At 67.8% G+C, this 13,654-nt stretch overlaps 8 protein-coding genes across 8 annotated transcripts; 4 read left to right on the top strand and 4 right to left on the bottom strand.

Annotated features, from left to right (window-relative positions):
- Positions 1-158: 158 nt before the first annotated feature.
- MICPUN_99886 (predicted protein) lies at positions 159-1,230 on the top strand (the record flags this gene model as incomplete). Its single annotated transcript, XM_002501203.1, has 2 exons — positions 159-371; positions 595-1,230. 2 exons carry the CDS (start codon positions 159-161, stop codon positions 1,228-1,230), a joined length of 849 nt encoding a protein of 282 aa, XP_002501249.1.
- A 377-nt stretch (positions 1,231-1,607) lies between these two features.
- On the top strand, positions 1,608-2,609 carry MICPUN_57579 (predicted protein; the record flags this gene model as incomplete). Its single annotated transcript, XM_002501204.1, has 1 exon — positions 1,608-2,609. The coding sequence occupies one exon, from the start codon at positions 1,608-1,610 to the stop codon at positions 2,607-2,609; it is 1,002 nt and encodes a 333-aa protein (XP_002501250.1).
- A 21-nt stretch (positions 2,610-2,630) lies between these two features.
- On the bottom strand, positions 2,631-3,774 carry MICPUN_108042 (predicted protein). Its single transcript, XM_002501578.1, has one exon. It carries the CDS (start codon positions 3,734-3,736, stop codon positions 2,747-2,749), a length of 990 nt encoding a protein of 329 aa, XP_002501624.1. The 5' UTR covers positions 3,737-3,774; the 3' UTR covers positions 2,631-2,746.
- A 126-nt stretch (positions 3,775-3,900) lies between these two features.
- Positions 3,901-4,419, bottom strand: MICPUN_57581 (predicted protein; the record flags this gene model as incomplete). The annotated part of the gene is made up of 1 exon (XM_002501579.1): positions 3,901-4,419. The coding sequence occupies one exon, from the start codon at positions 4,417-4,419 to the stop codon at positions 3,901-3,903; it is 519 nt and encodes a 172-aa protein (XP_002501625.1).
- Positions 4,420-4,900: 481 nt separating this feature from the next.
- On the top strand, positions 4,901-6,076 carry MICPUN_52682 (predicted protein; the record flags this gene model as incomplete). The annotated part of the gene is made up of 1 exon (XM_002501205.1): positions 4,901-6,076. The coding sequence occupies one exon, from the start codon at positions 4,901-4,903 to the stop codon at positions 6,074-6,076; it is 1,176 nt and encodes a 391-aa protein (XP_002501251.1).
- A 1,079-nt stretch (positions 6,077-7,155) lies between these two features.
- Positions 7,156-7,494, bottom strand: MICPUN_74537 (predicted protein; the record flags this gene model as incomplete). Its single annotated transcript, XM_002501580.1, has 1 exon — positions 7,156-7,494. A coding segment is annotated over one exon (339 nt), but the record flags the coding sequence as incomplete, so codon positions are not given.
- A 2,571-nt stretch (positions 7,495-10,065) lies between these two features.
- Positions 10,066-11,808, top strand: MICPUN_57584 (predicted protein; the record flags this gene model as incomplete). Its single annotated transcript, XM_002501206.1, has 2 exons — positions 10,066-10,134; positions 10,225-11,808. 2 exons carry the CDS (start codon positions 10,066-10,068, stop codon positions 11,806-11,808), a joined length of 1,653 nt encoding a protein of 550 aa, XP_002501252.1.
- Positions 11,809-11,959: 151 nt separating this feature from the next.
- MICPUN_108043 (predicted protein) lies at positions 11,960-13,568 on the bottom strand. The gene is made up of 2 exons (XM_002501581.1): positions 13,455-13,568; positions 11,960-13,321 (listed from the first exon to the last, which is right to left on the bottom strand). Exon 2 carries the CDS (start codon positions 13,123-13,125, stop codon positions 11,998-12,000), a length of 1,128 nt encoding a protein of 375 aa, XP_002501627.1. The 5' UTR covers positions 13,126-13,321; positions 13,455-13,568; the 3' UTR covers positions 11,960-11,997.
- Between the last annotated feature and the right edge of the window lie 86 nt (positions 13,569-13,654).

Raw genomic sequence — 13,654 nt, forward strand, 5'->3', positions numbered from 1 at the left:
GCGGTGTCGTAAGATTTCACCACCAGCGCTGTGACGAGTGCGCTCGCTCGCGGTGAGAGTCTGGCGCGTCTGACTGGGCGGTTCGTCAAGGTTTTTGGGAGGAGCTCGCTTCGCCGCCCGGCAGCACACCCTTCGGCGCGCGGGCGAACAGACGCGCGATGGGCGGGAGCGACGACGAGATGCACGACGCGGTGGCCGACGAGGGCGCCAAGGCGCAGGCGGAGGATCAGCCCATGGACGCGGATTCCGACACCGACGACGAAGACCGCCGACCTAAGCGGACCGACGGCGACTCGGAGCCATCGCCCCCACGGCAGCGTACTCCCCCGCGCGAACGAAGCCCGCGGAGGGACGAACCCAAGAAGGAAAAGGTGCGAATCGCATCATCACGAACCTCTCGCATCGGCGACTTCATCGAACGCGCGACGGGTCGATCGCGAGGCGTCGCGCGCGCGCGCCTCCGGCACCCACCCATCTTGTTTTGTTACGGCTCTTTTGACCTAACCGCCGACGAGCGGCGAAAGATCATCTCATCCATCCCTTCGTCCCTGACCCGCCTTCGCCTTCGCCTCCTTCCCATCCACCCGCGTCTAGCAGAACCCGCGCAAGAACCCCCCGATGGAGATGATCATCGGCGCGGAGGACGCCGCCTTCCTCGTCGGCACCGGCGGCAAGACCAAGGACAAGGTTGCGAGAGTCGCGGGCGCGAGGCTCGACCTCCTCGACGCCGACGACGGCAAGCATCGGCTGGAGATCTTCGGCAAGGACGAGAACAGGCGAAAGGCGAAGCAGTACGTGGAGTGGGTGCTGCGCCAGCGCGTGGGTCCCATCACGGTGGACACCAGTGGTGCGCGAAGGGACGACCTGTCCATCGTGAGCGTCCCGCTGGACTGCGTTGCGTACGTCATGGGCAAAAACGGAGTCGTGCTTCGAAACATCGAGGAGGAATACGGCACGCTCATGTTCTTCGGCAAGCCGACGAGCGGCGCCGAGGAGGGCGTCGAGAAGCTCATGATCCTGGGTAGCCGAAGGAGCAGGCGCGGCGCGGAACTGAAGGTGATGAGCGCGGTGGAGCACAAGCGAAGAGGGTTCTTCGTGGATGAGAAGAAGGAGCTTCGGAAGCGGTTGGAGCAGGTTGGCGACGGCGAGGGCGACGGGTGGGGATACGACGTGTTCCCCTTCCACGACGACGAGTTCTCGTACGCGCTCGGTGCACAGGTGAGACACTAAGCCCGTTTCCTACGGGGTTTTCGGGGTTTTTCGTCGGGACGTTATCGGTTTTCGTCGTCGTCGCCCGGAGCACTTACCTGTGTAGATCTGTCGGGCTCTCACCCTGCCCGGCATGCGATCACTCAGCTCTCTCTCGTAAGTGGAGATGGAATCTACTGGTTTGCGGATGTTCTCTGGCTCACTCCCGCGGGCTGGTATGCCGTCGCGGGGCGTGGAAGCTCCCTTGTCTATCCGTACAGCCTCGCTCGGGTCTCGTTGGGTCGTTCTCATTTTTTATCTCGGCTCCTCTCGAGCACGCCGGCGCTTACCAGTGTAGATCTGTCGGGGCTCTCACCCTGCCCGGCATGCGATCACTCTGCTCTCTCTCGTAAGCGAACATGGAATCTACTGGTTTGCGGATGTTCTCTGGCTCACTCCCGCGGGCTGGTATGCCGTCGCGGGGCGTGGAAGCTCCCTTGTCTATCCGTACATTTCGCAATCGATTTTTCCCGTCGGTATTGGCCGAAAGCCTCGTCGTCGTCGCTCGCTCACGCGCGATTTTCTCCACCCTCTCCTCGCAGGGATCCACGCGTAAAAAGCTCGCAGCCGCGTCCGGGTGCATCCTCGAGTACATCGGCGACGTCGCCGTCATGGCTGGCAACCGCGACGAGCGCCGGCGGTGTTGGGATTACCTCAACTGGCTCCTGAAGCAGCGAAAGGGAGCGCTGAGCGTCGACCCCAAGGGTCGCGACGACGTGCTCGAGCTCCCGGTGCCCTCCGGCAAGGCCGGTCGGCTGTCGGGCAAGGGCGGTAACGTGTTGCGGAGCATCGAGAAGGAGACGAGCACGTTCTGTTTCCTCACCGACCACAGAGCAGCCGCGGACGGCGAGTCGAGGGACGAGCTCATGCTCATCTTCGGCCGGGATAAGCGCGACAGGTACAAGGCCATGGACCTGATGGAGGACGCCATGGAGGGCAAGTACCAGCCCAAGGGCGGCGGCGGCGGCGGCGGTGACCGGGGTGGACGCGATGCTCGCGGCGGCGGTGACCGGGGTGGACGCGGCGGCGGCGGCAACAAGAGGTCCGACGCGTGCCACGACTTCTCCGTCGGGCGGTGCACCCGGGGAGACAAGTGCCGGTTCTCCCACGACGTGGCATCCGCCGGCGGGACCCGCGGGGGCGGGAGGTCCGACAGGGACGCGTCGCCGAGGCGGGACGGGCGCGGGGGACCCGACCGCGGGCGCGGTAGGCGCGACCGCGACCGCGACCGCGACAGGCGCGGGCCCTACGGCGACGGGCGCGGCGGGGGCGGGGGGTCGAGGGGGGGCGAGCGGGGGGGCGGCAGGGACGAGGAAGCCGGAGCCAGGCCAGGGGAGGATCCCCGATACGACAGGCGGTGAAAGCGCATCGCGTGTGTCGAAACCGGTTAATCAAACGTGTGTTAAAAATAATCGGACCGAGAGTCGAACGCGTCGTCCGTTCGGGGGTTGGCCCCGCGTTCACAGCTCGTCCTTGCACTCACAGCTCGTCCTTGCACTCACAGCTCGTCCTTGGCGTCCTCCTCGGCGGCTGCGGCTTGAAACGCCTTCTCCTTCTCCGCCTCGTCCTTCTCCACCCACTCCATGCCCTTCATGATCACCTCCCGCGCCTCCTTCACCCGCCCGAGCTTCACCAGCTCACCCGCGAGGAACGAGTGGTGCTCGGGCTGCTCCGGGTCGAGCTCGACGGCTCGGAACAGCAGCTCCGTCGCCTTCTTCGTCTGCTTGAGGTGCGTTCGGCACTTGCCGTTCCAGTGCGCCGCCTGGCCGAAATCGGGCGCCAGGTTCGTCGCCTTCTCCGCGTGCGACACGCACTCGACGAACTTCTTCGTCGCCTCGGCGCCCTCGAGCTTCGAACCGGCGCCCCACGCCGCCTTGGCGAGGCCGAGGATCAGGCCCGGGGACGATTCCCCATTCGTAGCCGTCGTCAAAGCCTTTTCGTACGACTCTTTGGCCTTGTCGAAATCTGACGTCGCGAGGTGGTGGCGTCCCAGCGCCTCCCACGCCATGACGTCGCCCGGCGCGACCTCGAGCGCCTTCGTGTAGGCGGCGACGGCGTCGTCGTTGCGCTCGCGGCGCTCGTGAAGGTCGCCGAGGGCGATGTAGGCGTCGACGTACTGCGGCCAGTTTTCCAGCGCGAGTTTGTACGCGGACTCGGCGAGATCGACGCGGTCGTCGTCCTCGGCGCGCGTGTGCACCTCGCCGAGGCCGTAGAGCGCCATGGGGAAGTCGTTCTTCTGCCTGAGCGCACCGAGGTAGCACGCCTCGGCGACCTCCAGCCTGCCGAGCTTGAGCATCTGGTCGCCGCGCTGCGTGGCGCGGCGGTGGCCCGCGTCCGCGCGATCGCAGAGGGCCATATCGGGCGCGCCCTGTCGCGCGACGAGGGGGTGGTCGTCGGTGACGCCGAGCGCGTGCGCGCCGCGAGGGAACACGTGCGCGCACATCGCGAGGAGAGCCGCGACGGCGGCGAGGCGGGAGACGCGGAACATCGGACCGGCGGCGCGCGCGGATGGGAGCGACGGGGGTGTTGCGCGCGGTTGTGATCCGCCGATTGTTGAGGTGCCGATCCCCGCGGCCCGCGTGTGCGGGGTCTGCGCGCTGCGCGCTAACCACTCGCTCGTCTGTTCACCCTCGTCACCTCGTCGCGCCAGGGTCACGCTTGCTCCCCTTCCCCTTCCCCTTCCCCGCCCCGATACCCCCCCAGCGCGACGCCCCATCGCATCTTCAGGTCCTCCTCGAGCCCCCTGAGCATCGCGAGCGCGGCGCGCGAGCCCCCCGGCGACGCCGCCACCTCCCGCACCGCCGAGCGCACCTCCCCGGCGAACACTCGCGTCGCGGCGACGAGCGCGTTCGCGTCGCCCGGGTTCGCCGCCCCGGGATCGTCACCGTCCGCGTCGGCATCCTCAGCCTCCTCATCCTCCTCCTCCTCTTCGTCGTCGTCGCGCATCATGTTCGCGAGCACCCTGGTCACGTACTCGTCGCGCTCGGCGAACGCGCGGTGCCTGGTCTCCCTCCATCGCTTCTTGCGCAGGCTGCCGCACCTGCCGCACTGCTTCCACCGCCAGACGCCGGCGGGGTCCTTGCGGACCTTGCGGTCGTCCTCGGGCTTGGCGAGCTCGGCGTCGACGACCTCGCGGGGGGGCTCGCACTGGCACAGGCGGTTGCGCCCCATCTCCGGCGCGATGGCCGTGTGCCTTCGTTCAAAGCCCAAAAGTCAACAATCGGCGCGGTGCCACAGCCAGTTCGAGCGGGACAGTTTACGTTTGCCGCCATTTCCGTGAACGACGCACAGCTCGTCAGTCAGCGGAAACGGGAAAATACTCTCGCTTCTAATGCCAAACTCGCACGCGAATCAGCCTGATCTTCGCATCTGTCGAACTTCCAGAACCTGCCGAGAGACCGTTGGTGATTGGACGTGATCGGCTAAGTGTTAGCTGGCGGGAACCCGGAGGAGAATCGTTTTTTCGGCCCATCTCCGGCGCGCGCACGGCTGTGCGACGCCCGATCGACTCGAGTTCGGCCGCGTTCGATCACCGCCCGATCGTCGCACCGCCCCGACACCGCGGCGGGACGCGGGTCGGACACGCCGCGAACGTCCACCGCACCCGGCTCGTGACCGTCGTACCAGGTACCACGTGGTACGACGTGAGGTCATGGCTGGATCGCCCAAGGCGGGGTTCCCCGCGCGCAGGCCCGGCAGGCTGTTCGGCAAGAAGCAGATGGTGATGTTCGGATGCATCGTGCTGGTGCTCTTCGTGGCGCCGTCGCTGTTCGGCATCGGCGACACCACCGACTCGCACGGGTTAGATCCCGACGACCGGGGGCTCGTGCGCACGGACTTCGACGGCGACCGCAAACATCGGCGTCGGTCGTCGCGGCGCGCGGACGCCTTCGACGACGACGCCGGGTATCGGATGCGCGACGCCGACGACCTTCACGCCGGCCACCACGGACTCGGATCCTCCACCTGGTCCTCGTCCTGGTCCTCGTCGTCCTCGTCCTCCTCCTCGTCCCGCGACCGACACGAGCGCGAGCGCGACGAACGACACAAGAGGCGCGCGCGCGAGCGCAGGAGGCACGCCGGGCACGGCGGACTCGAGCACGACATCGCCAAGCGCGCGTCGGAGCTCGCCATCCCGCGCGTCGAGGAGTACGTCAACCGCAAGCTCGTGGATCCCGCCGTGCGCGCCATCGAACGCGGTGACAGCGTCGACCCGAACGACCCGTCCAAGGGGCACAAACACGGAGGAGTCGGAGGTTTCTTCGACGCAATCGCGCACCCGTTCGGCATCGGCGCCTCATCAGACTCCGACGCCGCCGCCGACGCGACAGATCCCAACGCGTACGTCCCCGCCGCGGACTTTGGCCTGCCGCACCACGGCAAGCGACACCACCACCAGAAGATACCCGCGTGGGGAGAGCCGCCGGCGCCCGACGGCGAGGACGATTTTAACGACGTTCGAAAAGATTCAATCGCCGATCGAACGCGGGGCGCGTTCGACGACGACGACGATACCGACGACGACGACGCGCGCTCGCTTCGGCGCGAGGAACGGATCGGGTTTCACGATTTCGTGCCGAACGACGACGACGATGCCTCGTCCGGGTCCGGGTCCAAATCCGGTTCGTGGTTCGGGTCCCTCTTCGGCTCATCGGCGAAGAAGGCGGAGAGGAGCGGCGCTACTGTTGGGCGCCGGGAACGGGCGGGGTTGAAATCGACGCGCGGCGGTCGCGGCGGCGACGACGAGGACGCGGAGGACGAGTACGGCGGCGGCGGAAGGTTCGACGACCCGGCGCCGAGGAAGCGGTCCTCGTTGCGCGGGTCGTGAGGGGATCCGAATTCGAGCGAGTTGCGATTTTACGTTTTGAGGCGAGCCCGCCGCCGCCGCCGCCGATTGAATTAAGATTACGAGATTCACCGGAACCTGACGCGAACGTCGGGTATCTCCACGTCGTCGTCGTTCTCGTCGCACGCGCCGACCGACAGCGTCGCGTGCGTCGCTTCGGGTCCCAGCTTCAACGCGTCAAACAGCGGCGAACGCAGCCTGTCCTCGATCTTGGCGCGGTTCATGAAATCCGCGTACACCAAGCTCGCGCCGTGGCTGATCGCCGAACACGCCAGCCCCACTTCACGTTCGAACCGTTCGATGAACCCCGCCAGGCTCACCCCGTCCGTGCAGTCCATCTCGAGGACGTCCCACACGGACCACCGAAGGTCGCCTTTTCCCGTCTTCGCCACTCGAACGTCAACCGGCGCGCAGCCGGCGCTGACGCACGCGCTCCAATCACCGAGACTGGCGTACGTGTGACGAAACGGGCGATTCGCGAACGCCGTTTCGCCCTCGACGACGCCGTACAGCTTCTCCTGCTCGTCCCTGAGCTTTGACGCCTTGACGGCGGCGAGTTTGTGCGCCTCGACGGCGACGAGCGCGCCCGCGAGCGCCGCCGCCGCGGGCGTCCCCGGCTTGGCGCCCGTCGCCGTCAACCCGAGCCAATCCACGCACTCCCCCTTCGCCGCCGCTTCGAACCCGCCTCCGTCGTCGCCGTCGGCGTCGCCGAGCGGTTTGCATATGCGGTGGACGTCCGCCCTGAGGCTCGCGGCGGCGGCGATGAACGCGGACGCGAGGGGTTGGCGCGAACCCGCTCGCGGCTCCGGTGCCTCCCTCACCCTGAAACCGACGAGCGTCTCCCTCGCGGGCAGCTGCGCGAGGAGCGACGCGCACGTCGCCTCGTCCCTGGCGACGCGCACCGCCTCGTCCTCCTCCTCCGCGGACTCCTGAGGGACGGTTTCCTTCTCCGGCGCGAGGAGATCCGAGGCCGCCGCGAGCGTCGCGTGAAGTTCCGGGTCGAGCGATCCCCGCAGTCCGTACGCCTCCGCCCGCAGGTTCGCCGCCGTCACAACGAAGGTGACGTGCGAGGGCGTGTTAGGGTCGAACGCGATCGGCGCCGGAACCCTCTTGGTGCCGCTCCAGAACGGCGATCCGTCCCTCGTCCTCTGCCCCGGCGGAAAGTTCTTCAACATCGTATTCGGGAGTAACGCAAAGTACTCGCGGAACCGAGCCGCCGCCCACGACACGCAGTGCGAGTACTCGTACGGACGCTCACTGACCAAACCCGCGTGTATCCGTCGAAGATGTCGCAGCCTGGAACCCAAATCCGCGCTCGAGCTCGTCACGTCCAGGTTTTCCTGCGCGTAACGCGAGTCTCCAAGGTACGCGTTGACCCCGCGAGGCGCCTCCACGAATAAGTCCACGAAGAGGTCCTTCGCCCACCGCGCCGCGTGCACCCACGCGTGTGGAAAGTTACCGAGCACGCAACTCGGGGGCTCCCACTCCGGCGCGTCCCGAGGGCCGTACGACCAGGGCATCGTCCGATGGGGAACCGCCACGTGGCACGATACGGCGTCGCCGTCGCAGCCGGCGTCGAGGAGCGCGCACCGGGTTCGGCAACCGAGCTCGTCGATGGCCCTTCGATCGGAGAGCGAGTCCACGCACGACACGATCGCGTCGACGCCCTCGAGACGCGTCGCGTCGTACCGGGCCGGGCCCTTTCCGTCTCCCCCCCTCCCGAGCCACGCCATGTGTGAAGTCCACGTGTCACCACCCGGTTGGCCGCCGTCGTCCGACGCGAGCCGCGACTTGAGCGGCGACACGGCCACGCCCCCCGGCGAACCCACCGCGTCGTCGGGAGCCGCGGCACCCTCCGTCTTCGCCACGGCGGCATCGTCCACCCGCGCGTGGTTCGCGCGCGCGGCGCACAGCTGCGCGACGGCGGCGACGCTCGCGGCCGCCTTGTTCGCGCCGACGTCGCCCGCCCTCAACAGACTTCCCCTGGCGAGGTCGTGTTTGAAGACGTCGTCCGCGTCGACGACGTCTACCCGACCGCCGCCGCATACGCCAACCCCCGCGAGAGCCAGCAGCCTCAACACCTCGCGGCCGATGCCCCCCGCCCCCGCGAGCGTCACGCGCATGGATCCGAGCACGTCGACGGCGTCGGATCCGAGGAGGATCCGCGCGCCCTCCGTCCCCGGCGGCGCGACGACTCGCGAAGAGACGTCGGATTTGTTTTGCGAAATCGGGACGATCATCTCGACGCAGTCGTAGACGATCCACCCGTCGTCGACGCCACCGGCGCGCATCAGCGCCCGCAGCGCCCGGTGCGTCGCGAGCGACGCCGCGACGGTGCACACGGCGGGGATTCGCACCTTGCACCCGCGCGCCAGTTCGGAGACGGCTTCACGGCAGCGATCCGTCGGGTTCTCCAACCAGCAAACCTTGTTCTGAACCTCGTCGAACAGCTCACCGGCCCAGGCGCACGGATCGTCCCCGGGCTCCAACGCGTCGAGCTCGCGCAGGGCTAGCACCAGCGCGGGCGCCACGGCGGCGTCGTCGGAGTACCGCAGGGTGACGTGCGACGGGTGTCCGTTCGAGCTTCCGTCTTTCAACTTTTGGAGACCCGACCCGAGCGATTTTCCCAGAGACGAAGCGGCGGATGAAGCGTCGTCGGGAAGACGAACCGCCTCGGCGCCCACCCACCGCACGTACTCGCAATCGCCCGGCGAAAAAGCGTCGTTGGGAAGACGAAGCGTCGCCGTGAACGAGTGCGTGCCCGTGGACGCGGACACCGTCGCCGTCGGACCCGGCGCCGCGAGTTTTTCATTTTTTTGTTCTTCACCCGTTCTTTTCGCAACCAGTTCCACGCGATCGCCCACCACCAGTCCGTGGGGCGTCGCCTCGCACGTCGTCAACGCGTACGCGTTCGTCGCGCCGCCGCCGCCGTCGTCGTCGAGCTTCGTGACGCTCTCCACGAGAGCGGGCGGCGGCGGCGGCTTGGAGGCGACGCGTCTATGTCGACGCTCGCCAGCTGTGTCGCGCGATGGGATGTCGCGCGACGCGTGCACGAAGGCGAACGCGCCGTGCGCGAGCGCGCAGACGCATCTGGTCTCGCGGAGGCCGTCCGTGAAGTCGGCGAGCTCGCGCATCGACGATACCGCGGTCGTGGCGATGATGACGCCGATTTGGGAGGCTTCGACGGACTCGGGGTCCGGGAGCGGCCCGACCATGGCGGTGACCTCGGTGGTGGAGATGCCGTCGAAAGCGACCGCGAGGCGCTCGGCGAGAGCCTCGGATCGCCGCCGGCCGACGTCGGCGTCCGTCAGGAGGAGCTGAGTGTTGAGATCCTCGTGCGTCACGGGCGTATCGTCGTTCAGCACCACCCGCGTGAGGCCGCAGAGCATCAGGAGTCGCGCCGTCTCGGATCCCACCCCGCAGAGCCCGTGCACCATCGCGGAGTGCCGGCGTCGCGCGGCCGATCCCTCGTGAACGGCGGCCCAGTCGATGAGCTCGCCGTGGCCGATCGCGTGATGCAGCGGCGTGAACCGCGGATCGTCCGTCAGGACCCGCATCAACCGAGGGCCCATGTCGCCGCGTGCGGGAGGGCCCCTTTCTCTGCGCTCTCCGCGAGGAAAACAACAACGAGCCGATAATTTCACGCAGCTCGAGACTCTTCGCACTTTGCCCGAGGGGGTCACTTCGTCGCGCGCTCGCGGCCCACCACATGCGCTGGACCCCCGCGTTCGCTCACGCCCTTCTTCGCGTAAAGGGCGTCAAGCGCCCCTCTGACCTCGCCCGGCTGCACGTGTGCTTCCTGGTTTACGTAGCCCGGAAGCTCTTCTGCTAGCTAGCTGGGAGAAAGCTCGCGCAGCTCTGGGTGAGCAGTCGCTGCGACGGGGCTTTTCTCGCGAACCGGGGGCGGCGCGCCTCGAGGTGGTATGCTCCCGCGCGAGCGGAAGCCGCAACCGCAGAGACCTGCGGTCTCGATGACCCCTCAGGCGATCCAGCAGCGACTGATTGTGGCCAACCAGGAGCTCGCGCGCCACAACGGGAAGGTACGGTAGACCGCCCCTTCCCTCCCGCCCGTTGTTCGAAAACACAGCTGTGCTGCAACCCCCGCCTCACCACCCTCCGCGCCTTCGCAGCTTCGCGCGGACGTCAACGAGTCGCGGCGCCGCGCGGACATGGCCGTCAACGCCGAGAAACAGGCCGCCATCGTCAACGCGATCCTCCGGCAGCAGAACGACACCGCCGTGCGCGAAACCCGGCAGCTCCTGGTAAGCCCCTCTCCCGCGCGTTCAAATAACGAAAGCGCTGAAAACCCCCCGCCCCTTCGCCGCGCGCCGCCGCAGGCCAAGCTCCAATCGTCGAACGACGAGATAACGAGGCTCAAGATCCGTCTCGCCGCGTACGAGCGCGAGCGCGAGCGCCGGCCCGAGCGCCCCGCGCCTTCACCCGCGCCGCCCGAGCCGAAGCCCGAGCCGAAGCCCGAGCCGAAGCCCGAGCCCGGGCCCGAGCTCGCTCGCGCCCTTCCAAAGTCGTCGTCGCGCATCGACGTCGCGCCCGATCCCGATCCCGACGACGACGTCTGGGCGTTCGTCGAGGACGAGCAGCGCGAGTTCCCCCGCGCCCTTCCTCGTACACCCGCCAACACGCCCGTTCAATCCTTCTCGGCTCCCGTGGCTACGTTTCCCGTCTCGGCTCTCGCGTCGAACCGACCTCTCCGTCGGCCGCCCGCGTTCGATCCGAACGCGACGTGGGCGGACGAGGAGAACCTCGTTCCTCCGACGCGGCCCAGGGCGGCGACGGCAGGGGACACGCCGCAGGTCGCCGTCCGCTCGGGTTTGCGCGAGCGGTCAAAGAACGTGAGCTACGCGGAGCCCAGCCTGAAGGCGAAGGTTCGCAGGCCGTGGTCGCCGACGAAGCCCAAGCGGAGGTCGTCAAAGGCGAAGCGACGCGAGACCGAGCCCGCGGCGGCGGCGGCGTCAACGTCGACACTCACGTCGACATCCACGTCAACTTCCACGCAATCAGCCACGTCAGCGGCCACGTCAGCGACCGCGTCAGCGTCTACGTCGTCTGGGGTGAGATCATTCGACGCGGCGCTCGCGCGAGTCGCGTCCGCCGTCTCCTTCGTCACCGAACGAAAGCGCGGCGGCGCCCAGAAGGCGCGACGCGCGAAGAGCCCTGAGGAACATCCGGAGATCGAGAGCAGCCCGGAGATCGACCCGAACGCGCTCGCCCGGCGCGGGCTCACCGACTCGGATTCCGACCCAAACGAGGAACCGACTCTGCCCGACTCGGGTTCCCCCGCCAGGCCGTCGCCCTTCTCCAACTTCACGTCCCGGCACGTCATCAGGCCGGGTCCCACCAATCGGGTGCTCTCGTTCGACAACTCGCCGGGATCGAACGAGCCGTTCCCGACCGCGGCTGCGTACGTCCGGATACCCACCGCCGTCGAGATTGCGCCGTCGTTCGGTGACGACCCCGACTCTGACTCCGACTCTGACGACGGCGGCGACTCCGACGGGGAGAGCGAGTACGAAGACGCGGAGGGTTCGGCGGTGGACGACGACGACGTCGCGTCCGACGTCGCGTCCGACGTCGGCGACGAGGTGCCGCTGCTCGCGCGCCGCCTGAGCCAGGAGGAGATCACCGACGCTCTGCTCGCGGATGCGGTGGCGACGGGGATGAGGCTGGATCCGCGCCCGGGCGCTCGGCGGGGATGAACGAGCGGGCGTCGGCGTCGGCGTCGGCGTCGGCGGCGAGCCACGGGATCCAGCCATCGGCGAGCCGGACGATGCGAAGGTCGGACTGAGCGAACGTTCGACGTTACACGACACGGAGGACGAGCGAGGGTATCGAGGGAAGCGAGACGACGACGCGATTGCGGATTCGATGAAAGTCTATAAACTCGATCAATCCTCGCCCATGAGGGTCAGTTCGCTCTCCCGCAGCGCCTTCTCCTTGGCCCACCGCGCGTACCCCATGCTCGCGACGTTGGCGAAGCTCAGGCCGTCTCCCGCGATGGAACACCCCGGCGCGAGCCAGCACGCGACCCTCCGCCCGAGGATCTCCCTCAGGTTGGCCCTCGCACCCAGCGAGTACGGGTGCTGAACGCCGTCCAGACTGGGCGCGTAGCCGTCGCCGCCCGCCTGACCGACGTCGCCGGGTTTGGGCCCCACCAGCCTCGACCGCACGCCCTCGTAGTGCTCGATCGTGGTCTTGTTGTTCACCACCAGGTAGCAGTGCCACCCGAACAGCAGGCAAAGCGCCACAGACAGGCACAGCGATAAAATCAACGCGGCCATCTCGGCGACGGAGGCGGCGACGCCGTCGTCCTCGCCGTGGTTCACCCTGTGATCCGCGTGGCTCTTCCCCACGTCGTCGTCGTCGCCGCTGAACCGCCCGATCGCGTCCCCCGCCAGTATACCAAACGCGTGGCAACACGCGACTGTAATGTAAAACAAAAACGTGAAGAACGATTTGTAGTTGCGGTGGCCGATGCAGTTGTTCACCCACACGCAGTGGTGGTCCATGCGCAAAACGCACCGGTTGCACACCCTGCAGTGATGCGTCCGCGGGGGCTTGTACTTTGCGCACTTCTTGCAGTACCGCGCGCCGCCCTTGCGCTTGAGCTCCTGCAGTCCGCCGTGATGACCATGCGTCCCCCCGTCAACCCCGGACTCCAATTCGCCGGTTTCCAAGTCGTTCAGCGATGGGGGTCGCCACGCCGTCGGCACCCTCCCCGGGTCCCTGTACACGCAGCACAGGTACATGAGGAAACCGACGCCCGCGTTGAACGAGAGCACACCGGTGTTCATCACCCCGGGCACGCTGTTCTCCATCCACCGCGTCGCCACGGCCATAGCCTCGGCGTAGACGAACCAGATGATGGCGATCACCGCGACGACGGGAAGGGAGAGCTTGCGGAGGATGAGGCGGGGCAGGCGCTTGAACCTCGAGCCGCACGCGAGTTTGGCGCCCTTCTCGGCGAGATCCATGGCCTCCGTCTGGAGGTCGGGCATGGACGGCGCCGGGACCATCTCGCTCCGACGCGGGTCCGCGACGGCTGGCTCTCGCTCGTCTACCTGTACCTATGCGCTAGTCTGGGGTTCGTCGTTTCGGTGCTGACGACGCGCGCGAGTGTGCCGCGTGATCAGCGTCGCTTGGAGCCGCACTTGCAGTTGGCGCCGCACTTGCATCCCGCGCCGCAGCTGCAGTCCGCCCACGGGCACTTGCCTGCGCGATTGGACGCGAACGGAGGGGACGGGACGGTGAGACGAGGGGATGGGCGGACGGCCTCGCGTCGACTCGGCGAGGGTTGCCGAGGTGGAAAGATCGCCGGGACCGAGATCGCGCCGAGGCGACGCACCCGCGGGGGCAGCCTTGGGAGCTCCGCCCTTCTGCGCTCCCTTGGGGTTACCGAAAAGGTTCTGAAACATTTCTCGTGGTCTCGCGTCGGTCGGGTCGTGCGTGATGCGTCGCGCGGCGAGTAAGTGTCGCCCGGCTCATGTCAGCCTCAACGGATATCGCACGCCCGATCCGCTGGCAGATCTCGGAACGAAGTCGGCA

Source organism: Micromonas commoda, chromosome 4 (genome assembly GCF_000090985.2).
Source record: "Micromonas commoda chromosome 4, complete sequence".
NCBI lineage: Eukaryota > Viridiplantae > Chlorophyta > Mamiellophyceae > Mamiellales > Mamiellaceae > Micromonas > Micromonas commoda.